The 23,900-nt window shown below is 38.9% G+C and overlaps 2 protein-coding genes across 6 annotated transcripts in view; one reads left to right on the top strand and one right to left on the bottom strand.

Annotated features, from left to right (window-relative positions):
• ANKRD49 (ankyrin repeat domain 49) lies at positions 1-5,451 on the bottom strand. 2 transcript variants are annotated; one of them, XM_008262532.5, is made up of 3 exons: positions 5,325-5,451; positions 1,965-2,277; positions 1-796 (listed from the first exon to the last, which is right to left on the bottom strand). In XM_008262532.5, the coding sequence occupies exons 2-3, from the start codon at positions 2,217-2,219 to the stop codon at positions 335-337; spliced, it is 717 nt and encodes a 238-aa protein (XP_008260754.1). In that variant the 5' UTR covers positions 2,220-2,277; positions 5,325-5,451; the 3' UTR covers positions 1-334. The 2 variants fall into 2 exon arrangements, with proteins under 2 accessions (XP_008260754.1, XP_002708672.1); XM_002708626.6 differs by lacking the exon at positions 5,325-5,451 and adding an exon at positions 5,295-5,322.
• The window catches only part of MRE11 (MRE11 double strand break repair nuclease), an 84,823-nt gene continuing 66,322 nt past the window's right edge, over positions 5,400-23,900 (top strand). Inside the window, exons 1-9 of one of the 4 annotated variants that reach the window (XM_008262535.5) lie at positions 5,400-5,513; positions 6,353-6,449; positions 8,285-8,417; positions 13,559-13,719; positions 14,398-14,485; positions 15,621-15,762; positions 17,412-17,526; positions 21,646-21,831; positions 23,641-23,812. In XM_008262535.5, the coding sequence (XP_008260757.3) occupies positions 6,430-6,449; positions 8,285-8,417; positions 13,559-13,719; positions 14,398-14,485; positions 15,621-15,762; positions 17,412-17,526; positions 21,646-21,831; positions 23,641-23,812 (1,017 nt within the window). In that variant the 5' untranslated portion in view covers positions 5,400-5,513; positions 6,353-6,429. Of the gene's footprint in view, positions 5,652-6,352; positions 6,450-8,284; positions 8,418-13,558; positions 13,720-14,397; positions 14,486-15,620; positions 15,763-17,411; positions 17,527-21,645; positions 21,832-23,640; positions 23,813-23,900 lie in introns of all 4 variants that reach the window. The other 3 variants (XM_008262533.5, XM_002708627.6, XM_008262534.5) reach the window with 3 other exon arrangements.

The raw sequence follows: 23,900 nt of genomic DNA, 5'->3' as shown, positions 1-23,900 counted from the left end.
TATGGGACATTTAAAAATATATTTCTTTTAGATCAGCACCAAAAATATCTTTAGTTTCTGTACAACCTGTGTCAAATTCTTAAGTATACTTAATTGAAACTATTTCTGAGAAAAATCACAAACTCCACAGAAATCATTAAAGATATATCCAAGCAACTCTCAAATACATTTTGACATTAAGATCAGGCAATTCACTTGGACAGACATTAAAGTGAGTCCCAATGATTTTTTCTTCAGTAAGACATTTGATGTTAACTTTGTATTAGGGGAATATTTTACATCTCACACAAAGGAGGCACTACTACTTAGACACTTAAGAAAATTACTAGAAACATTAAGACTGAGGTACAGAATTTGTACAGCCTTCTACAATTTCAAAGAGGTAGTGATAGATACTTGACCTCCTGGCGATATCAAACGCAGTTTCTTCCAAGTTGTTTTTTAGGCCTGGTTCAATATAACGGTTCATTAGGAGAAGTTCAAGGGTATCTCTGCTGTCTCTGTTCCCAGCAGCAAGATGCAAGGGGGTCAGGAGGCCTTTTGTTTGGGCATTGATATCCGCATCATGCTGAAGTAAGAAAGAAGCCACGCTGGCATTATTCCACTTACAAGCGCTATGCAAGGGCGTCCAGCCATCCACAGTCACTGCGTGCACATCTGCCCCTTGAGCAATCAGCTCACGGACAATATCCAAGTGTCCGCTGTAGGCTGCTCGATGAAGAGGAGTATATTGATCTTCATCTCTAGTGTTCACAAGACTGGCCTTTTCAGAAAGTATTCGCTGCACTGTAGTAAGCTAAGAAAAAAAAAATGGATCTTTTAAAAATTCAAAAATGAAAACTGTCTAGTGGTGTTAGATTTAATTAAGCTAAATAAAAACTTGTTAGCAGATGACTTGAAAATAATTTAAGATCTGTGTTTTGTAAAGTAATGGTGAGTAATTTATTAAATGAACTGTAGGCACTCTGTTGCTTCTAAGAGTGTGAGTCTAAATCTCAAACCTTATAGTCACTCTTGGTCCAATTAAAGCTTATGCATAAAAGCTTTAGTCCTAGGTGAATAATACAGGCTATAATTGTATTTCACAATTTAGCTGTGAAAAAATGATTTTTTTCTGTAACAGGAGTATAATATAAATACAGATAGTATGTGAAACTTAAAAATAAGATTTAACAGAAGAATAAAATAGTGACAAGGAATCTATGGATTAAAAAGCTCAATTTCTTCTAAATACCTTAGAAGCCTATCTTCAGGTAGTGATTTTCTGTTTGGTCTATGGACCTCTGGTGAGCTAGTGTACTCTGAGTTAAAAAGCTATTCAAAAATGCACAATACTCTTTTAGTTACCAGTTTATTTAAAGAGATATGAGGGAACTTAGCAAAATGAAATACTAGAGCCCAAGGGGAAGGAATAGACACCTGATGCTAATTCTATATGGATGACACTGTGCAAATTACTACTGCCAAATCTCAATTTCTTAGTCTGTAAAAGGGAAGACTGTTACCTATCTTACAGGGAAATGTGAAGATTAAACAAAGTAATACAGTAAGGCACCTGGTATAAATGGGGTTGGTATTTAATAATAAATATTAATTCCCATTTTCCGTTTCATAAATGATATTTATCTTTAAGGTAATTCTACTGACTTCATAGAAATGACTTCTAAATGCAGATGTTACTATTTTTATAGATAACTGCCCTTAAACTCTCAAATAATACCTAACATAACACTTTCTAGCTTAGTGTGTGTTTTCACTCACATTGCCTCATTTTGATCCTCACAATCCTATAGCAAAGAGATGGGCATTATGATGGCCATTTTTTACAGATAAGAAAACAGAGGTTCAGAAGTAGTAGAATTTGCCCAGAGTTAAACTAAGTTCAAGAGCAGATTTTCTGGCTCCCAACCCAATACTTTTCCTGCTATTTAATGGTTCCCACTTTAATTTTAATTTTTTTTTACCCGATTTTTTTCAGCAGCCCAAAGTAGCAATTTGCTTGGATCTTTTTCCATTATTTTTTCTTGCAGTTGATACCACTCTTCATTTTCATCTTGCTCTTCATCATCATCAGAATTGCCCACCCAAAGACTGTGAGTACCAGTGGGAATAAGATGTCCATGTGTTTCCAATAATTCAAGTTGGTTAAAGTGCTCAGAAAACTCCAAGGAACTCTCTGGGTCTGGTTTTTCATCTTCATTTATGTTATCTTTTTCCATTTTTACCACTACTCTAAATAAAATGCATTTCAAATATCAAGGTTTGATTCATCAAGATCTGAAAAGAAAAACACAATACTTAGCAAAACTGTAATTGAGGCTTTATCAACAGCATAGATCAATCTTGTAAAAATATACAAATGAACCTTGTCTAAACTCTTCTGTGTTTCTCTAATGATATCTGCTACATATACTAAATATTGGAGCTGACAGATTTAAGTTACCAATGATCTTTAAAGATCTAAAGTGTCTTGTTTTCTTTTACTAAGTTGATGGTTCTATTATTTCAAATCTACTAGTTTAGGAATGATGGTATGCTAAGAGAAATGAATGCTTACAGTTTTAAAAATATAATGCAACACAGACAAGCACATTTGAGATTTTTGTAGGGAAGACAATTAAGGGCAGAAACCAAAACTTACAGTTCCAAGTCTCTATCAATGCACATATCTTCATCACAACATCTGTTTTAAAAAGTAGTCCTATTCACTGATAGACAGCTATAGTTCTAGTTGGCTCCTGGTTTTGAACAGAATTTTGGCTGTTATTCACTCCTTCACTCAACAAATATGATATGTGCCAGTCTGTGGGTACTGAGATTCCACAATGAACAAATCTATGTCTTATCAAGAAGTTTACTATCTAATAGAGGTGACTGGCAAAGACAGCATACTAAATACTATAACAGGAGCAAGTGAGGATACCATAACTATATGAGAGAGTAATAATTTATCCGGTTCTAAGGCATTAAAGAAGGTTCTCTGAAGGAAGTAATATTTATTCTGCTAAGCTACCGTATTAATTTATAAACCACGATCAGCTTCAAGAGTTACACAGTATATTAAACTTTAATCAATTAAAGAAAAATCACAATAACTGATATTTTAATACCATTTCTTAGCATCCCAATTAGTTGAAACTTATTAGTACTTTAAGGCTCTTTTCTGATGTTACCTCTTCCATTCTTGATCCGCCCAATTAGATCTCTTTCTGCTTCCTAGTTGTTTTGGTGCAAGTATTTTGTTTTATTTCACCATGAACTTTGTACTTGTCTTAGCCCCTTAAAAGACGATAAACTTAAGGCTAGGAACCATATTTAACTTATATTTAGGGACCACTGGTATACAGCAGAAATATCTGTTGCATTAAATTAGGATCTTATCACTTGATTTTGCCTGGAATGGATTCTGAAAAGCTATTCATGAATGATTCAAAGTTAATCATATGCCCAAAATATTGATTTCTTTCTACCTAATCTCACAAGTTTAATAGTATACAGTCTTTTTTCTTTTCTTTAAAGATTTATTTATCTATTTGAAAGGCAGAGTTACAGAGAGATCTTCCATCTGCTGGTTCACTCCCCAAATGGCCACAAAAGCTGGGGCTGGGTCAGGCAGAAACCATGAGCCAGGAGCTTCTTCCCAGTCTCCCATGTGGGTGCAGGGGCCCAAGGATTTGGGCCATCTTCCACTGCTTTCCCAGGCCATCAGCAGGGAGCTGGATCAGAAAAGGAGCAGCTGTGACTAGAACCAGCACCCATATGGGATGTCGGCTGTAGGCAGGTTTAACCTGCTGTGCCATAGCACCAGCCCAATAGCATACGGTCTTAATGTGTTATTAAATTTTATTACTAGAGGCAAGACCACTAAATTCAAGTTTTAAGTCTATCACTCATCAGCAGTAATTTCTCTGGGCCTGTTACTTTACTGCAAAACGTAAGGATGCAAGAAAGGATTTCTAACACTCTTCCAACTTTTCAGAGCTTACTGAGACCCCATCAGAACTGCCTTGTGTGTATTTTTTTTTTAAAGAGGATTTTATTTATTTATTTGAGAGGTAAGAGTTATAGACAGAGAGGAGGAGAGACAGAGAAAGGCCTTTTATCTGCTGGTTCACTCCCCAAATGGCCCTAACAGCTGGAGTTGGGCCGATCTGAAGCCAGGATCCTCACATTATTTCCTGAACCTTGCAACGCAAAAGTGATCATACATCAATTCATTAAACATGTAAGAGATGCCATAAAGTTCACTTTAATTATAGCAAATGTAGCACCATTATAGATCTCCTCCCTTTCCTTTTTTATAAAATTCCCTTTATATAAATTCTGAATTTACGGTTCCAGACACAATGAATTACTTGGTAAATTTAATGTTAAAAAGTCAAATCCAGGTGTATCGCCTTGATTCAGTTAGAAAAAAAACAAGATCAAGATTTTTATTTGAAGGACAGGTTATTGTGGCACAGCGGGTTAAGCCACCCCACATGCGACATCTGTCTCCCATACCTGTGCAGTTTTGTGTCCTGGTTGCTCTATTTCCCATCCAACCCCCTGCTAATAAGCCAGGGAAAGATAGCCCAAATGCTTGGGTTCTTGACATCCACATGGGAGACCAGGTGTGGACATCTGAGGAGTGAACCAGTAGATGGAAGATTGGTCTCTCCCTCTCTCTACCTCTGACTTTCAAATAAAGAAATAAATATTACATTTTTTTATTTGATGATATTCCACCACGAGTGGTAGGCATGTTTGCTAGTAAAGATTTAGATCATTTTTACAGCGATCCAAACTATGTCAATGCCCCACAAACCACTCAATAAAAGTGCAGCTGTAAACCCCATTTTACAGGTCAAGGCGCTAAGGTTTGGATAGCTTAAGACAACTCGCCCTGAACCGAGGGCCAGTCAATGAATCTGAAAGGCCAGATTCTAATTCAGAAGTTCCACACGATTTTTCACTACACTGTAGTTTACTGTTCTCAGCACAAAACAACAACAGATGCTATGCTCTGAAAACGGGGATTCGGGGGGCGACAACGTGGGAAAGGACGGGATAAAAACCTGCAAACCAGAGGCTCCAGACAAGGCCTGGTCACCCGCAGGCCTGCCAAGTCGCGCCTGGGGCCTTTGGAATAGCCAAAGCAGAGAGGCTTCTTCGGCCCTAGCAAAGACTCTAACGCGATCCGACCTCAAGATTTCAGCCGGAGTCGGCAGGGGACGGCCCCTATAGACCCAGAGGTTCTCTGTCGGCGCGACTCTACCACTGACCGCGGGCCAGGACCGGGAAAAGCTACCCACCTTCCGAAGCCAAAAATCGCTGTCGCTCACCTCGCTTCCGGGTTCGTTCCCTTGGCTGCACAGGATTGGCTCTGGCACGGCTGCGAGTTTTCGCTGCAACTTTGCCCGCCCCCTTATAGCTTTCGGCAACCAATGAAAACTGAAGAGGACTCGCGCTGTCTACGTCATCAACGAGGTATCGCGAGAGAAGCAGATGGCACTCTGTCGCGCCTAATTCAGGTTTGTGGCGGAGTAGGTTCGCAGACGCCAGGCGAGGCACTGCTGTTTGTTTTTCGTCTCCGGAAACTTGCCCCTTGTTCCCAGATAGAAGGTAGTCTCAGGTCCCGAAGGTGGGGCTTTGAAGAATCCTGTTGTGGGGTAATTTAGAAATCGTATCCGTCTTTTGTTTGTGTCGGTTTTCGGGCGGAAGCCCAGAATGAATTAGATGCTTTGGGAAGACGGGCCCGGTTGTCTGGAGAGGGCTGTTAGAGGATTCCTTATGGTTGCCTCAGAGGGTGCTGTGCGACCCGACCTGGGACTCCTGACGGGCGTGGGGTTCCGGGGTGGCAGCCGCTCCCCAGGACCGCCGGGCCGGGCTTTCACGTGAAAGCTTGTTTCTGTGCAGGCCACGTGTTTGTTTATTCGCGCTAGCTTTAAACGCGAAAGCCCTTACTTCGAAACAAAACCGCTCCTTTATAAAGTCTTGTGTTTGAGCAGGAAATACGAAGTTGCCTCCTTGCCCTAAGTAGCCAGGGCACGCAAACAGTTCTGCACGTCCAAGATTGATTGATTGCTAAAGCAACACTATGTGACCCATTTTGCCCATTTATTGAACGTACATTAATTGCCCAAAAGAGCAATAAAAACGAAAAAGGAGCTAAGTTTAATCATCATGGTGTCTCTAGAATGGCACTGGAATTGTGTTTTCTAAGCTCATTAAAAAGTAAAAGCACAGAAGTGCTTAGATGGAAATGAAGTTTTTCCAAAATTTCTAGTCTGTATATTTAAGAAGTCTATTCTTTGTAGCCTAAATCGTGTTGGTGACTTTTTCAATGTGCATTATATAATTTTCTTTTTAGAATTAGGAACAGAGTGGATTTTCTGACGTATTTGAACATACCCTGAGTACCTGGAGAAGAACCTTGTCCCGGTGACAATGAGTCCTGCAGATACACTGTGAGCATGTGACTCGACTCCTTGCCTTGGTGTTTCCAAATCCCATCAATTAGCATCACCATTAAAGAAAGTTTATTTAATAAATGAGCAGTAAATAAATAATTTGCAATTAGAATTGTTAGTTATCAAAAGTATATTTATTAGCTAAAAGATAATATACAGTTATAGATCAGAGTCTTGCACCAATTTCATTTGTTGCTGTAGTACACAAGCTTATGTTCCTTGGCTTAGTCTTAAAATACTGAATTTTTCTTGATGAAATCCTACTAGTGTGGTTCTTTTTAAGATTTTTTGAGTAAATAGCTCTAGTATTGAATAAGCTGGAAATGAGCTTAAGTAAATTGGAAATAAATAAAAAGACCATGAAAGTTATGTAGAAAAAGCTTTAGACTTCGTGTCTCATCTGTGTTCAACTCCTTGGTCAGTAATAGCCTAAAGATCTAGGACAAGTCAGGAATTTTCTGAACCTTGCCTTAATTTCTGCATTTGTTTAATTGGGATACTAATGTCCTTCTTAGATAAGTTTTGAGGTTTAAATGGGAGAGCACATGTGAAAATACTTTATAAGGTGTTATGGAAACATATAGTAATGTGATCTGATGTATTTGTTGGCAAAAAGTAATTAGAAAGTGTACATATCATTTTTTAAGCTTCTGAAATATTTGCTGAAATATTTTTGGATAATGTTCATTATGGCTTTGTGAAAACAGCCTGAGTTTTTTTTTTTGTAAGAAATTTGAACTTTTTTTGAGATTTGTTTTATTTGAAAAGCAGAGTTACAGAAAGAGGAGAAGAGAAAAGAGAGAGAGAGAGAAAAATCCATCTGCTGATTCATTTCCCAAATGGCTGAAATGGCCAGAGCAGAACCAATCCAAAGACAGGAGCTTCTTCTAAGTCTCCCACGTAGGTACAGGGGCCCAACGACTTGGGCCACCCTGGTGCCTTCCCAGGCACATTACGAGGGAGCTGGATTGGAAGTAGAGCAGCCATCACAGGAACCGGTGCCCACCTGGGATGCCTGCACTGCAGGTGGTGGCTTTACCTGCTGCACCACAATGCTGGCCCCCAGCCTAAGTTTTCAATGTGAATTTTTTTTGCCACTATTTGGGCAATAAGTCAGTTAATTTCTCTGTGTTAAGCATACTCATTTTTTTCTCTGAGGTAATAATAATTATATGGGAGGAGATGAGATCATAGCTATAAAACTGTTTTAAAGAATAAAAATTATATTATGCTTAGAGGGCATTAATAACTATTACATTGCTGCTTCATATCAAAGTACCCTTGAGTATTACCAAATGTCATTTGAATTGAAACAATTTTTTAGCTTGGCCAAATTTATTAATGAAAAACTAATTCTGTAGAGGGTAGAGTCAAGTGTTTTCGAGGGCCTGAATATAAGTTACTATTATCTTAGTTTAAAGTCTACTTATAAACTTGGAGAATGCCTTTTTACATTAACTCTGATTTTTCCTGAAAAAATGCAAAATCTTATAAATAGAAAGTTTTGATATAGGGGTCTAGCTCTTGGGCTTTTGTGGTGGAAAACAAGCTTTCAGGTCCACATTACTTTGCAAATATATAAAACTGGTTTCAAGGTTATAAATTTTTGAAGTAGAGAAGATTTAAAAATTTTATGTACATTTATTCTGTATTGAATTAATAGTTAGGAAAATATGTGATGTTAAAGATCTGTTGAGTATGTCAAATTTTCAGACCAAGTTTAAGACAAAAGAAATTATTTTACTCCATAACTTGTTATATATTCTATGTTTAGATATCATTTGCTTCAATATCTGTATAATGTTTTGTATTGGAATTTTTTCTTAATACAGTGATGATGAAAATACATTTAAAATCTTAGTTGCAACTGATATTCATCTTGGATTTATGGAGAAAGATGCAGTCAGAGGAAATGATACGTTTGTCACACTTGATGAAATTTTAAGACTTGCCCAGGAAAATGAAGTGAGTTTGGTTTAACATCTATGCAGTTTCTACTAATTGCCTTAATCAGTGGGGTCTTTTCCGATAAAAAAATTAAAACTTTGTTTTGTAGGCACATGTGCTCATATCACGTGTTTAAATATCACTGTACTTAAAAGTCCAAAGTAACTTTTGTGTGCTTTGTGTCTTTAATTCAAGTAGAAGCTATTTTTGTAAATTGTCTGTTAAAATTTATAAATATTTATGTGTTGTTTAGAGAGTGCAGGATCTTGTGGCACTTTATTTGAAATGTGCAGATGACTACTATAGTTTCAAAGAACTAAAATGTGAGCTAAGATAAATATCCAGAACACTCTAATGCAAGGTTATATATGATGAGAGCTCTAAAAAAATCATGAATAGCACTTCCTGGAAGTTTTGAGGTAGAAGAAATCTCATTTAGATGAGGGTAGCAATGGGAGCTTAATGAAGGCAGGGGCATTTTGCTTGGACTTTGGACGATGAGTAGACTTTTGATGAGGGATGAGCATAGAGAACGTACATTCCAGGTGAGGCAGCAGTGAGGACCCAGACCTGAGACAGCAGGAGGTGTGTGAGGGCGCCAGCAGGTGAATTTGGCTGATAAGTTAGAAAGTACACTGAAGGACTAGAAACGAGGGTGTGAGCTGTGATGAGGAGGGCTTCAAATGCCAGATTGAGGGGTTGGTTTCCATTCCAGTGGAAAATGTGGCAGAAGCTTATTAGAGCATGAGCTGGAGACCAACTTGAGACTATTTTAAAAAGTGGTGGCCTTAGGAATGGAAAAGAGGAAGTGAGTAAAAGAGATTACAAAGATAGGATTTGTGTACTTAGATTAGTTATTACAGGGAGTGGAGATGAAGGAGAAGGGTGACCATGACTGAATAGTTGAAGTAAATGGAGCTAACCAAAAGAGAAATAGGTAAATCTGAAAGAGGTATTTCTTCAGGTGGGAAAGTGGCGAGTTCTGAGTTAGACCTATTTAGAGTTTGAAAGTCAATAGCACATTTCAGGAAAGCATTCAGCAAGCAGTTGAAATGTGAGTCTAGACCCCAGGTCATGGCTGGAGAATAAATGGAAATGCTGATGACTGAGAAATTCATATCTCCAGCCTTTCCCACATAGTTCTGTTCAGTTTATCTACAAGGCCTTTTCCTCTTGAATGACATATGGAATGCCTCCACCATTCTGCAGCTTCACCTTTTAGACTTTTGTCAAGACTGTAATGATTCCTTTTTTGGTCCTCCTTCCATTCTTTTTTTCTATATCTGTTCCGCATAGCAGCCAAAGTGAACTTTTAAAATGATAAATCAGATCCTGTCATTCTGCAACTTAAAATCTCCCCAGTGGTCCTCCCTTGAATATAGACTGAGATTCACACCACAAGGCTCAACTTGATCTGATCCTTGCCAGGAGACCTCATCTGCAGCTCATTGCCTGGTTTACAGTGCTCCATTCACACTGACATGTTCCACTTAGAGACCTTTGCAGGTCTGCTTCTCTGCTTTGAAGCACCTTGATCTTGGCTTGATTGAAGTTCTCAGTTGAACTTTTAGCTTTTTGGACATAACCTCCAAGTACTCTTTTATTATATCACTCCATTTTATTTTTATTTATAGTGCTTTTCTTCATAGCACTATCTAAAGTATGTTATTGAGTTTACATATTTATTACCTGTCTTTATTAGACTGTGTTTCTTCATGCTGTATCCTAATACCTAAACAGTGTCTAGAAGCCAGTAGTAGGGGGCCCAGCATTGTGGCTTAGTGGGTAATGCCAGTTCGTGTCCTGGTTGCTGCACTTGCAGTTCAGCTCCCTGCTAATGGCCTGGGATGAGCCCAAGATGGCCCAACTGTTTCGCCCCTGCCACCCACGTGGGAGACCCAGATAAAGCTCCTGGCTCCTGGCTTCAGCCTGGCCCAGCCCTGGATATTGCAGCCATTTGGGGGAGTGAACCAGAGGATGGAAGACCTCTCTCTCACTCTTTCAATATAAATAAATAAATCTTTAAAAAATAGTAATAATAAAACAGTAGTAGGTACTCATGCATTTGTTGACAAAATGGGTGGTGCTATTTCCTTTTAAGATTAATTCTTCCTTCCTGAGGGCAAACTTATGGTTAAAGGAGGTCTGTTTCCTGCAAGAGATTCCTGCCTGTGCTTTCTAAATTTTTATTTTATTTTATTTTTTTAATTTTTTAACAGAGTGGACAGTGAGAGAGAGAGAGACAGAGAGAAAGGTCTTCCTTTGCCGTTGGTTCACCCTCCAATGGCCGCCACGGCCGGCGCACCTTGCTGATCCAATGGCAGGAGCCAGGTACTTATCCTGGTCTCCCATGGGGTGCAGGGCCCAAGGACTTGGGCCACCCTCCACTGCACTCCCGGGCCACAGCAGAGAGCTAGTCTGGAAGAGGGGCATCCGGGACAGAATCCAGCGCCCCGACCAGGACTAGAACCCGGTGTGCCGGCGCCGCAAGGCGGAGGATTAGCCTAGTGAGCCGTGGCGCCGGCCCGCCTGTGCTTTCTTTCTCTTAGGTTCTAAGACACTTCTTTCCCTGAATGTAAGCTTGTTTTACTTTGACCTTTCTTCCTCTCTGTTTCCTGTTTCCCTTTCCAACATCCACTCATCCTAACTGGTCCACTTCCCATGACCCCGTGCTGAGAATTCCAGATATGTTTGCACTTTCCCTTAAATTTATATTTAAATTTTTTGTTATTGAAGTTTAAATTCTTCCTGACTTTATTTTTAGTCCATTGTTACTTAGAGTCTTTATTATATTCACTTCTTTCTTGGAGTCTTTTTTTTTAACTTAAATTTTTTTTTAAAAATTATTAATATAAAGAGAGCAGATTTCATGTATTTTATAGGTACAGTAACAACTTCGAAATAATACCAGTTTTCAGAAAAACTGCAAGAATAATACAAATTCCTTTAGTCAGATTTTTCAATGTTTTATTAGATTTGCTTTATCCCCTCTTTCTATACACAAACACACGCACACACACACATATACACATAAATGCAAACTTTTTTTTAGTGAACCACTTGAAAGTAAATTGCATGTATAATCACACTATACATATCAAAACCAGTAAAAGAATGTTGAATGCAATACTATTATGTAATTTTAAGATGTTTACAGTTGTCATGGTGATGCCTATTTAGGAGCAAGTCTGTGACATCCGTGACTCAACCCAGGATAACGTTTTGGGTTTATTATTATCTATCTTCCCTCCTTGCCTTGATCTTTCATTATCCTGATATTTTTGAAGATTATGAACTGGTCATTTTGGATATGTCTGATAGCTCCTCATGATTAGATTTAGCTTCCACAGTAGGCAGGAATCCCATGAAAGGGAGTGTTTCCCAGAGTCACCAGTCTAAAAATTTTTTTTAGAATTCCTGCAAGAAACACACACAAAATTTATCGTCTATGTTTTGTTAGTGTTAGGTGCATTTACCTTGCTGTGTAACCAATTTTCAGAGCTCTTTTCATTTTGTAAAAGTGACACCTATTAAACGCTCCTCATTCTTGCAGTATATCTTTCATTTGCTTGTTTTGTTCCTTCCATTCCTTTGATTATGATCACTTTCTTCTTTCCTTTCTTGCTTGAAGACCTAGCTTAAAGTGAATGTTTTAATGAAAGTTCTACTGTAGCCACAGGGCTTTGTATTCTGGTGTCCTTTTGTATGATTAAGAACAAAGGTGTCTTAGATTGAGTACTTGAAAGCCTAAGTATGTTGGACTATTTTTTCGAAGGATGATCCTCCTTCACTGAGGTTGTTCCTAGATGCTATTCTACAAAATCTCATTTATCCTTCACAGCACAACTGAAATATCTCTCTATTAGCATTTGCCTGCTGATTCTCTATCCTCAGAGTAAAGTCCTCTCCTGAGTTAGAATTCATTGCAGGATCAACTGTGCCTCATGTGTATCTATCATGTGTATCTACTCTAGTTAACATAAGAGTCTGGCTTATGTTGAAGTACATAGAAATTTGTCTCTTCCTTTAGAGTTTGAAGGTATTTAGGATAGGAATATGATTATATCCTCAGGATCCAGTACTGGGATTTGCACAGTATCACTGTTGAGTGAAAACAGGATAGGTTGCTATTTCCTTTGTCTGTAGGAACCAGTGTCTATAGGAATGCTATTAATAATTACTGAATGGAGGCCGGCGCTGTGGCGTAGTAGCCTAACCTTCACCTGTGGCGCCAGCATCCCATATGGGCATTGGTTCATGTCCTGGCTGCTCTTCTTCCGATCCAGTTCTGCTATGGTCTGGGAAAGCAGTAGAAAATGGGCCAAGTGCTTGGGCCCCTGTACCCATGTGGGAGACTATGGATGGGCCCAGCTTCAGCTGTTGCAGCCATTTGGGGGAGTGAAACAGGGAATGGAAGACCTTTTTCTCTGTTTCTGTAATTCTACCTCTGAAATAAGTAAACAGATCTTTTAAAAAATTATTGAATGGATACTTTGATTGAATTAGATCTCTCCTATAATTTTGTTAAAGTGCTAAATTTGATTTGAGTTAAAAAAAATATGACCACTTTGGGTAACTTGAGAGAGAAACTTGGTATAGTAATTTAAGGATGACTTTTTTGTTTTGTTTTGTTTTTGACAGGCAGAGTTAGACAGTGAGAGAGAGATAGAGAGAAAGGCTTCCTTCCGTTGGTTCACCCCCAAATGGCTGCCTCAGCCGGCGCACTGCACCGATCCGAAGCCAGGAGCCAGGTGCTTCCTCCTGGTCTCCCATGCAGGTGCAGGGCCCAAGGACTTGGGCCATCCTCCACTGCCTTCCCGGGCCACAGCAGAGAGCTGGACTGGAAGAGGAGCAACTGGGACAGAATCCGGCACCCCGAGCGGGACTAGAACCTGGTGTGCCGGTGCCACAGGCAGAGGATTAGCCTAGTGAGCCGCGGCACTAGCCTTAAAGATGACTTTTTTTAAAGGTGATTTAGGAACTTCTGTTGGAGTCAGATTACTTAGCAGGCTGGAAGGCCCTTTGAATAAACAGTATGTAAAAATTTTAATTGCTGTAATAATGTTAGTGTTTTTTGATATTTTTCCTCCCTCTTCTATAGTTTTAAAAAATCTTACCTTTAAAACATACTAGTTTTAACCTCATTTTCTGTTCATTAGGTGGATTTTATTTTGTTAGGTGGTGATCTTTTTCATGAAAATAAACCCTCAAGGAAAACATTACATACATGCCTCGAGTTACTAAGAAAGTATTGTATGGGTGACCGTCCTGTACAGTTTGAAATTATCAGTGATCAATCAGTCAACTTTGGTTTTAGTAAGTAAGTATATTTTTGTGGTTTGCATGAATGTTTACTTGTGTATATTTTCTGTATAAGACACATACACATTAATAATTAGTCATTTCTTCACTATAATCTATTTGACAGTAAGTATACTTTTTGAATTTTCTTAACCCATTATACCACAATGCCTGTTCCAAGATAATTTTGGAAAAAATACACTTGAAATTGTTATTGTTATTTGCTTCTGAGAAGCAGACCTGGGAGGACCAGGGACGGGAATGGGCAGAATACGTGAAGTTGTACAGGTAGGAAGTGAGAGCTGAGATTTATTTTTATCTAAATCTTTTGGGTTCCAAAATATATGTTTCCCCCTTGCCCTCCACTACAAATAAAAACTTTATACCAAAGGTTTGAGAATTTTGAAGTTCTCTTAACTAAGCATTAATCAAATATACTACTCTTTCACACAATTTATAAGCACCATTTATTGTTGTTGGGTTTTCTTTAAAATGTTACACTTGGAGATATTTTCAAACTTGAATTAAAATGAATTATTGTCTATGATTTTATTTTTTAAAACTCCGAACTAGTGGTCATTTGCTGTTTTAGGTCATACAGTTTGCCTATGGTGGCATTAATATTTTGAAAGGAGATACTTAGGTGAAAGCAGCTTTGGTCTCTTCTAGAAACTTACATTTTTTTTTTTCTCCCAAGATTTCCATGGGTAAACTACCAAGATGGCAATCTCAACATTTCAATTCCCGTGTTCAGTATTCATGGCAATCATGATGATCCCACTGGGGTAACTGTTGTGTTCTTATCATTTGTTGAAATTTTAGAAATGTTTAGTTTTTCTGTGGAAAGCATTCTTCCCCCTTTTCCCAGCAGCTTCTTGTCCACAGTGAGTCTGAAAGTCACGTTGACTTTCTGTTACTGACGTAAGTGCTTATACTGCTATTTAGAACATTGTAAAATCTAAGCTAAGAGTTGGTATATGAACTGTGTTTGTATTTCATTGGTGCTGAGGTTAACAATAAGTAGTAGTCAGCAGTAGAAATAAACACCTGATAATTGTATAATGCTTTATAGTTTACCAGTGCTTTTCTATCTCTTACCTCGTGAGATCTCACACGTAGGAAATGATTGTTTCATAAGCATACTTAAATCTAAGTTAGATGATCTTATAGCTGTTTGATATGGAAGTTAAGACTACAAAGAGTCTAAATTCAAAGTATCTTTTTGTTTTATCTGGTCATTGGTATCTGTAATCTTCCCCAGGATTTTTTTTTTTTTTTTTTTTTGACAGGTAGAGTTAGATAGAGAGACAAAGGTCTTCCTTTCCATTGGTTCAACCCCCAAATGGCTGCTGTGGCTGGTGCGCTGCAGCCAGTGCACTGCACCGATCCAAAGCCAGGAGCCAGGTGCTTCCTCCTGGTCTCCCATGCGGGTGCAGGGCCCAAGGACCTGGGCCATCCTGCACTGCTTTCCTGGGCCACAGCAGAGAGCTGAACTGAAAGAGGAGCAACCGGGACAGAATCCGGCACCCCGAGCGGGAGTAGAACCTGGGGTGCCGGCGCCACAGGCGAAGGATTAGCCTAGTGAGCCGTGGCGCCGGCCTTCCCCAGGTTTTTAGATGTCTGCTTAGTATTACAAAGCACTCATTTCATGAATGATTTTTATTTTTTAGTGTCCAAGACATCATACATTTTGATAAGTTGTTAATTCTGTGTTTAGTGTGTGGTTTCAGTTGTTGTGGGTGATTTGTAATAGAAAAACATGACAAGTACTTTTATTCTTGTAATTTTGTTTTGAGAAGATACTATCCTAATCTATGTTTTTGTAATTAGTACACGAAATATGCTTTTAACAAGTAATACAATATATAGATCACTTATTTTTATATACATGTTAATATTATTTAAAAATGTTTTGTATAGGCAGATGCACTCTGTGCACTGGATATTTTAAGTTGTGCTGGATTTATAAATCACTTTGGACGTTCAATGTCTGTGGAGAAGATAGACATTAGTCCAGTTTTGCTTCAAAAAGGAACCACAAAAATTGCTCTATATGGTTTGGGTAAGATGATTTTATTTTACTATTATATTAATAAAAATTATTTAAACAGTTGGAAGAGTGATATTTTAGAGATGACTTTGTACTCATTTGGAATAAAGTGAGGCAAATCTGATTATTCCTTACTGGAAAAATATGTAAGGTTTTGGTAAAAACTTTTTAGTATTTAATGAAGACCAATAGCTGTTAATACTTTTTTTTTTTAAGATTTATTTACTTATTTATTTGAAAGTCAGAGTTACACAGAAAGAAAAGGAGAGGCAGAGAGAGAGAGAGAGAGAGAGAGAGAGAGAGAGGGTCTTCCATCCACTGACTCATTCCCCAGTTGGCCTCAACAGCCGGAGCTGTGCTGATCTGAAGCCAAGAGCCAGGAGCTTCTTCTGGGTCTTTCATGAGGACTTGGGCCGTCTTCCACTGTTCCACTGCTTTCCCAGGCCACAGCAGAGAGCTGGGTCGGAAGTGGTGCAGCTGGGACTTGAACTGGCACCCATATGGGATGCTGGCACTGTAGGCGGCAGCTTTACCCTCTATACCACAGTGCTGGCCCCAATACTTGCTTTTAATAACAGCTTTGATGAAAAACATAATTTTCCTTTGGTATATATTTAATGTTTTGTTGTTTTATTTTTGACTCAGTTATAGAATCCTGGAAATATAAATTATGGGATAATCAGCAAAATGCTTTTTGATACAGATTAAACATCCCTGGTCTGAAAATCTGGAGTGCTTCAAAATCCCGAACTTTTTGAGTACTGATATAATGCCATAAGGCAGAAAATAGTACATCATGAAACTTTATTTTATACATGGAATATTATAAAAGTTATAAAATATATGAAATTTTCTTCAGACTATGTGTATAAGGTACATATGAAACATAAATTAATTTTATGTTCAGACTTGTCCACTGTACATAAGATTCCTCTTTATGTGTATATAAATATTCCAAGTTTGGAAAAAATCCAAAATCTGAAACACTTCTGGTTGCAAGCATTTTGAATAAGGGATACTTAACTGGTACTTAGAATGTACAGAAAGTTAATAGTACAGGGCCCTGTGCCGTGGCTCACTTGGTTGATCCTCCGCCTGTGGCGCCAGCATCCCATATGGGTGCCGGGTTCTAGTCCCAGTTGCTCCTCTTCCAGTCCAGCTCTCTGCTGTGGCCCAGGAAGGCAGTAGAGGATGGCCCAAGTGCTTGGGTGCCTGCACCTGCATGGGATACCTGGAAGAAGCACTTGGCTCAGCTTTGGGTTGGCGTAGCTCCGGCCATAGTGGTCATTTGGGGGGATGAGCCAACGGAAGGAGGACCTTTCTCTCTGTCTCTCTCTCACTGTCTAACTCTATTTGTCAAATAAAAAAAAAGTAGTGCAAAATAATATTACTAGGATTATTAATGAGAAGTTGAATATAGTTCCCTATTTTATTTTAAAGGTATGCATGCCTAAAATGGAAAATGTTCTTTAAAAGCAACTAACTGGTGTTATAACAACAAACTAGAATAATACTCACTTAAAAATGATTGTAGAATTCAAGTATATCCCTAAATAATAAAATCAAATACTTTGAGAAACACATAATTTAGAAGCAAAATATATTCAGTTTTAAAAGCCAAATAAGAAACCAGTTTAAAAATATTGTGATTTCCATTTCAGGGGCCATTCCAGATGAAAGGCTGTATCGAATGTTTGTCAATAAAAAAGTGACAATGTTGAGACCAAAAGAAGATGAGAACTCTTGGTTTAACTTATTTGTGGTTCATCAGAACAGGTAAAAGTAGTTTCTGAACAATTTTGAGCCAGATACTCAGGTTCCCCAGATCCCCAGATCAGTGTTGGTAAGCCTACCTGTTTTAGAAAAAGTGCTCTTATTTTTTCAAGGTTTTCTTTTTCTTTATTTCTTTTTTTTTTTTTTTTAAGGTCAATCGATCTATCTATCTATCTATCTATCTATCTAAAAGGCAGAGTTACGGGGTGGGGGATCTATCTATCCATCTTCTATCTGCTGTTCACTCTGCAAATGGCTGCAATTGCCACGGTTGGGCCAGGCCTAAGCCAGGAGCTAGGAGCCAGGAGCTTCTTCCAGGTCTTTCACATGGATGCAGGAACACAAGGACTTGAGCCATGTTATGCTGCTTTCCCAGGCAGTTTAGCAGGGAGCTGGATTGGAAGTGGAACAGCTGAGACTTGAACCGGCTCTCATGGGATGGCGCACTCAGGCAGTGTGGGTGGCTTTACCTGCTGTACCACAGTGCCAACCCCTTTCAAGGCTTTCATGTAGGATCAGGCAGATTGCTTTGTGTGACTTCATTTTGAAAATGTTTTTCATATATATTAGATATATTTTCTATAAAAAATATAGGTATATATTATATACCTATAAAAGAATGTTTGGGGGCTGGTGCTATGGCATAGTGGGTAAAGCTGCCACCTGCAATGCCAGCATCCCATATGGACACTGGTTTGAGTCCTGGCTGCTCCTGTTCCAATCCAGCCCTCTGCTATGGCCTGGGAAAGCAGTAGATGGCCCAAGTCCTTGGGCCCCTGCGCCTGGGTTGGAGACCTGGAAGAAGCTTCTGTCTCCTGGTTTCAGATTGGCTCAGCTCCAGCCTTTGCGGCCATTTAGGGAGTGAACCAATGGATGGAAGATCACTCCTCCCCCGCCCTGTATCTCAAATAAATAAATAAATCTTAAAAAGTGTTAAAAAATGCTTGTACTATATGACAAGGTGTAAGAATAACCATAAAGTGAATAACTCCTAAATTTAGCAAAATTACACCCAATACATTATCCATCCTCTTCCCTTCAGCGTCGCAATATTTCAGGGGGTACATTATTTTCAATTTTGAGTTAATTTTTCCATTGCTTTTTTTATTATTTAAACATATAAATGTCCATAATTGATACTTTTTTTACTCTTGATTTACCTGGAATCATACTGTATATTTTACAGTGAACTTATGTTCAACATGATGTTACTGAATTTGTCCCCTTGATACCTCGGAGGGTGATTTATTCTTACTGATGTGTACAGTTATACTTTTCCTCCTGTCAACATGTTTTATTTCTAGTGTTTTTGTGTTTATAAACCTTGCTGTTTTATACATACCTCCTGGTGTATATGTTTGTCCAGAATATGTAAATATGGTTAGATTGATTTTGTTAGTAGTTTTAAGAAGTTTGATCTGTTGGTAGGGGGGATGATTGATTGAAAGGAAGAGAGGCTTAACAAAGCAAGATTTATGTGATCACTGAAATAAAGCGTGAGGTGCCAGGAGCGAGGATATTGAAACTGATACAGAGGGCCAAACTCGGGAAGTTGTCAAGGAAGACTCCAGAGAATTGGGACCTGATGACATAATTTATTATTTACTGAACACATTATTGAATAAAGACTCATGCTATGTGCTGGGTAAAGCAAAGGCTTGAGGAGGTAGACTCATTTTGCATTAGGTACATTCTGCAGTAAATAGTGTGTTTTACAGAGGAACAGACCAGAGTTTTCATGTGTGTGGTCTCCTTATCACTTTTTTTTTTCTTGACAGGCAGAGTTAGACAGTGAGAGAGAGAGAGAGAGAGAGAGGGAGAGGGAGGGAGGGAGGGAGGGAGAGAAAGGTCTTCCTTTTTCCTTTGGTTCACCCCCCAAATGGCTGCTACGGCCGGCGTGATGCGTCGATCCAAAGCCAGGAGTCAGGTGCTTCCTCCTGGTCTCCCATGCGGGTGCAGGGCCCAAGGCCTTGGACCATCCTCCACTGCCTTCCTGGGCCACAGCAGAGAGCTGGACTGGAAGAGGAGCAACCGGGACAGCATCCAGCGCAGCGCCCCAGCCAGGACTAGAACCCCGGGGTGCCGACGCCGCAGGTGGAGGATTAGCCAAGTGAGCCGTGGCGTTGGCCTCCTTATCAATTTGTACCACTGGGAATTGTTCCTTATCTTGCTTAGGTCATTTCAATTCTACTACACTTTTTAGTCTGCTAGTAAAGGTATAAGGTGGAAGGAAAATTTCTAAGTGATTTTAAGAATTTAAGCCAGAATGAACAGTAGAATTGGCAGCATTGATAAGGGGAATAGTTACTGATGTGTCTTATTGCTGGAGATAGTAACCTTGATTATTTAATTAAGGGGATGTATAACAGTTTTCTCCAGTAAAAAATTCCTATTTTCTAATTTGTAATTAATAGATATTTGGGGGAAAATAGTTTGGCACTATGTAAATACCCTGTTTTACCTTAAACTTCTGCCCACTTAGTTTAACATCCATTCTTATCTTGTTTCCTGCAATTAATACTATAGTATCATAGTTGTGGTTTTTGATTTCTCTTATTTTTTCTATATTTGTTAATTTGAATTTTGTAAAGAGTATTTGTACATTTTCCATTTATTTACTAATTTCGTAGTTTATTTGTGTTATTATGTGGCTTTAAGTATCTTGATTTTATTCTTTGATAATCCATTACCATCAGTTTTTGCTGTATTTCCTCAGATTGTTTTCAGCCTTTCATGATGGCTTCTGTGTCCTGTCCATGTGCTCCTTCCTTTTTTTTCTTTTGCGCATATTCTTGGCTTTGTGGCACCACAGGTAATCCAGGCTCATCCTGTATTTTCTTGAAATTAACCACTTTTCTGAGCAACCCTGATATTCTTTTTTTTTTGAGGCTGGTGTTTGGAAACCTGCATATGGGTGCTAGGTGTGCTTACAGCTTCCAGAGCCATATCAGCCCTATCAACAAGGTTAGGAAACACAGATGTAGGAGTAATGACCCAAGCACACATATAGCTCTCTATTTCTATACCGCTGTATTTGTGTGTTTAAAAAAATCAAAAATTTATACTGATTCTAATCTGGCCCTATAAGGCCAACTTTATCTTCCTCTTTTTATTATTTATAACTTTTTTTAAAGAAGAATTATTTTATTTATTTGAAAGGCAGAGTTACAGAGAGGCAGAGGGAAGAGAGAGAGAGGTCGGTCTTCCATCCGCAGGTTCACTCTCCAGATGGCCACAATGGTGGGAGCTGTACTGACCTGAGGTCAGGAACCAGGAGCTTCTTCCCAGTCTCCCATACAGGTGCAGGGGCCCAAGGACTTGGGCTATCCTCCACTGTTTTCCCAGGAACATAGCAGAGAGCTGGATTGGAAGTGGAGCAGCTGGGACTCGAACCTGTGCTCATATAGTATCCCAGCACTGCAGGCGGTGGCTTTACCCACTATGCCACAGTGCTGGCCACATTTATAACTTCTTAAATGGAAGCCTGGCTCATATTGTCTACAATGTATTTATTTATGCCTTTCAATCCTGACTTACACAGAGAGCAATCTCAAAGCTACTGATTTCCACCCCTGTAGAAACCAGTTTGCCACCTAGAAAGCAGTGTTTGTGTAGGTTGTTTCGCTATTTCAGTCAAAGCTCCATTTTCCAGTTACTTAGTACCTTTCTTCTCCACTCCATTATTTTTACTCAAAGTAAAAGAAACAGGTGATATTAAAAACCACTGGACATATTTATATTGATCTGACTTTAATTTTCTGTCTTCTTTTTGGTGTATGACCAGACAACATTGTAGATTTTTAGTGTTGATAGAGCTCATGCTTTTCGGACTTGCCACAGGGGAATTGTCTGTAAAGTCTTTCATGACCTCTCTCCGAATGTAGGATTGACTGCTTTTTTTTTTTTTAGGTCACCTACTTGACCATCCTGCACCTTTGCAAACCCCTTGAGGTCATTCATAGATATTGAGTATTTCTGCGTTCCCAATCCGTTGCCATTTCTGGTGCATAGAAAATTGTAATAAATCTTTAGTGAATGGAGAAAGATCTGAATAGACTTGACTAATATGAAATTTTTCTGTTTCTGTGAATTTATACTATTTTCTTAAAAACCTTGGTATAGGAGTAAACACGGAAGTACTAACTTCATTCCAGAACAATTTTTGGATGACTTCATTGATCTTGTTATCTGGGGCCATGAACATGAGTGTAAAATAGCTCCCACCAAAAATGAACAGCAACTCTTTTATGTATCACAGCCTGGAAGTTCAGTGGTTACTTCTCTTTCCCCAGGAGAAGCTGTAAAAAAGTGAGTAATTGTTATATATTCTGAATCAATGTTGCAGAAGTTCTTGCTATAATAACTTAGTAACCATCCCATATGATCAGAGTACTGGCTGTGGTGTTATCCATATGATTGATGTGTTTGTGGAGGTTGATCATTCTGGGCAGTCTTTTTTTTTTTTTTAAGGATTTATTTATTTGAGAGGCAGAGTTTCAGACAGAGAGAGGGAGAGAGAGAGGGGTCTTCCATCCTCTGGTTCATTCTCCAGATGGCCGCAGTGACCTGAGCTGCGCTGATCCGAAGCCAGGAGCCAGGAATTTCTTCCAGATCTCCCACACAGGTGCAGGGGCCCAAGACTTGGCCATCTTCTGCTGTTTTCCCAGATCATAGCAAAGAGCTGGATCTGAAATGAGCAGCCAGGACTCTAACCAGTGTCCATATAGGATGTTGGCACTGCAGGCGTGGCTTTACCCACTATGCCATAGTGCCGGCCCCTCTGTGTAGTCTTACTGTTTTTTTTTTTTTTTTTTTTTTTCAAATATTAAGCTATTGTCAACGAGAGCATCCACTGATATAGACTTTTCTGCTCATTAGGAAAATGCAAGACTAACATTTTTACTTATTAAATTTTAAATTAGATGCTATAAATCAGGGGTAGGAAACATCTGGTCTGTGGGACTTATAAGGTTGACAAAATCATTTGGTCTGGTCCTGCCAAGGCAGCTGTGAGTAGGACTCAACATTCAGTAGATCTGTAGCAGGCTAATTTTTAAATTAATGATTTTGTGTGGCCCACAGATGATGTTATAAATATCCAGATGGTCCTTGGCAGAAAAATGGTTTCCCTCCCTCTGCTCAGTGATGATTATCAGTGTCACAAAATCCATTTATAAAGGACCCTCTCCAAGAGCGTTTAATTGAGATTCATATGAGTATAAATGTAATATTACGTATTTCATTTTAAAGATTTTTCAGCAGAATGATGTGGTTTTTAAAAAAATCAGTTAAGAATGATTAAACTCAGTTTTTAAAGAAAACATTTATTTATTTGAAAGGCAGTTACAGAGAGGCAGAGGCAGAGAGAGACAGAGCAAGCAAGAAGAGGTCTTCCATCTGCTGGTTCACTCCCCAAATGGCTGCAACAGCCAGAGCTGGGCCAGGAGCTTCCTCCAGGTCTCCCACGTGGGTGCAGGAGCCCAAGGACTTGGGGCATCTTCTGCTTTCCTAGGCCATAGCAGGGAGCTGGATCGAAATTGAAGTATCCGGGACTTGAACCAGTGCCCATATGGGATGCTGGCACTTGAGGTGGTGGCTTTACCCACTGTGCCGCAGTGCTGGCCTCTAAACTCAACTTTTATAATGGCTTTTACCCTTTGAATGCACTCAAGTTTAATTGTTACGATAATAATAAGTGTAAAGAATATGGTAGAAGATGTATAGGTGTTGGATTATTCCTTCATGATTCTTTGCTGGCTCATCTTAAGTATGTGTGTACATGCATACACACATATTGCATATATATATATAATATATTCCATATACAGTACCCTCATAATCCTGATAGAATTTTATTACACTTCTTGGGATGTCTTTTATGAGACTTTATATTAGGACAGGAAAAGTGATGGATGAATGGATTTTATTCTGAGGAAGAAGAATGTTTACTGTTTTTAATCTGTGATAACATTAAGATTCCATTCCCCAAATATTTTTAAAGGTACAATTACATAAAGAAATAGTTTGTAGAAACCAAGTTAGAAATCTGATAACTTTGATGTGCATGTTTTCCTAAGATTTACATTATGACTAGGCTGACCCTTCTCTCCCTTTCAGACATGTTGGTCTGCTGCGTGTTAAAGGGAGGAAGATGAATATGCAGAAAATCCCGCTTCACACGGTGCGGCAGTTCTTTATGGAAGATGTTGTCCTGGCTAATCATCCCAACATTTTTAACCCAGATAACCCTAAAGTAACCCAAGCCATACAAAGCTTCTGTTTTGAGAAGGTAATTCTTTGAGATAAATCCATGAGCCCTACTTTACTTGAGAAATCACTTACCTTCTATCACATAATTCCATAGAGTGGTGGGAAAC

This window comes from Oryctolagus cuniculus, chromosome 1 (assembly GCF_051225735.1).
Source record: "Oryctolagus cuniculus isolate XC-2025 breed Fujian yellow rabbit chromosome 1, ASM5122573v1, whole genome shotgun sequence".
NCBI classification, from domain to species: Eukaryota; Metazoa; Chordata; class Mammalia; order Lagomorpha; family Leporidae; genus Oryctolagus; species Oryctolagus cuniculus.
This window is presented reverse-complemented; position numbering and strand designations above follow the sequence as displayed.

What these genes read in the sequence shown, in the direction of transcription:
- ANKRD49 (XM_008262532.5), bottom strand. Translation starts at nt 2,219, where the DNA reads ATGGAAAAAGATAACATAAATGAAGATGAAAAACCAGACCCAGAGAGT. An exon ending in GGGCTGCTGAAAAAAATCGG is followed by an intron (nt 797 to 1,964) that starts GTAAAAAAAAAT and finishes TTTTTTTCTTAG; the next exon opens with CTTACTACAGTGCAGCGAAT.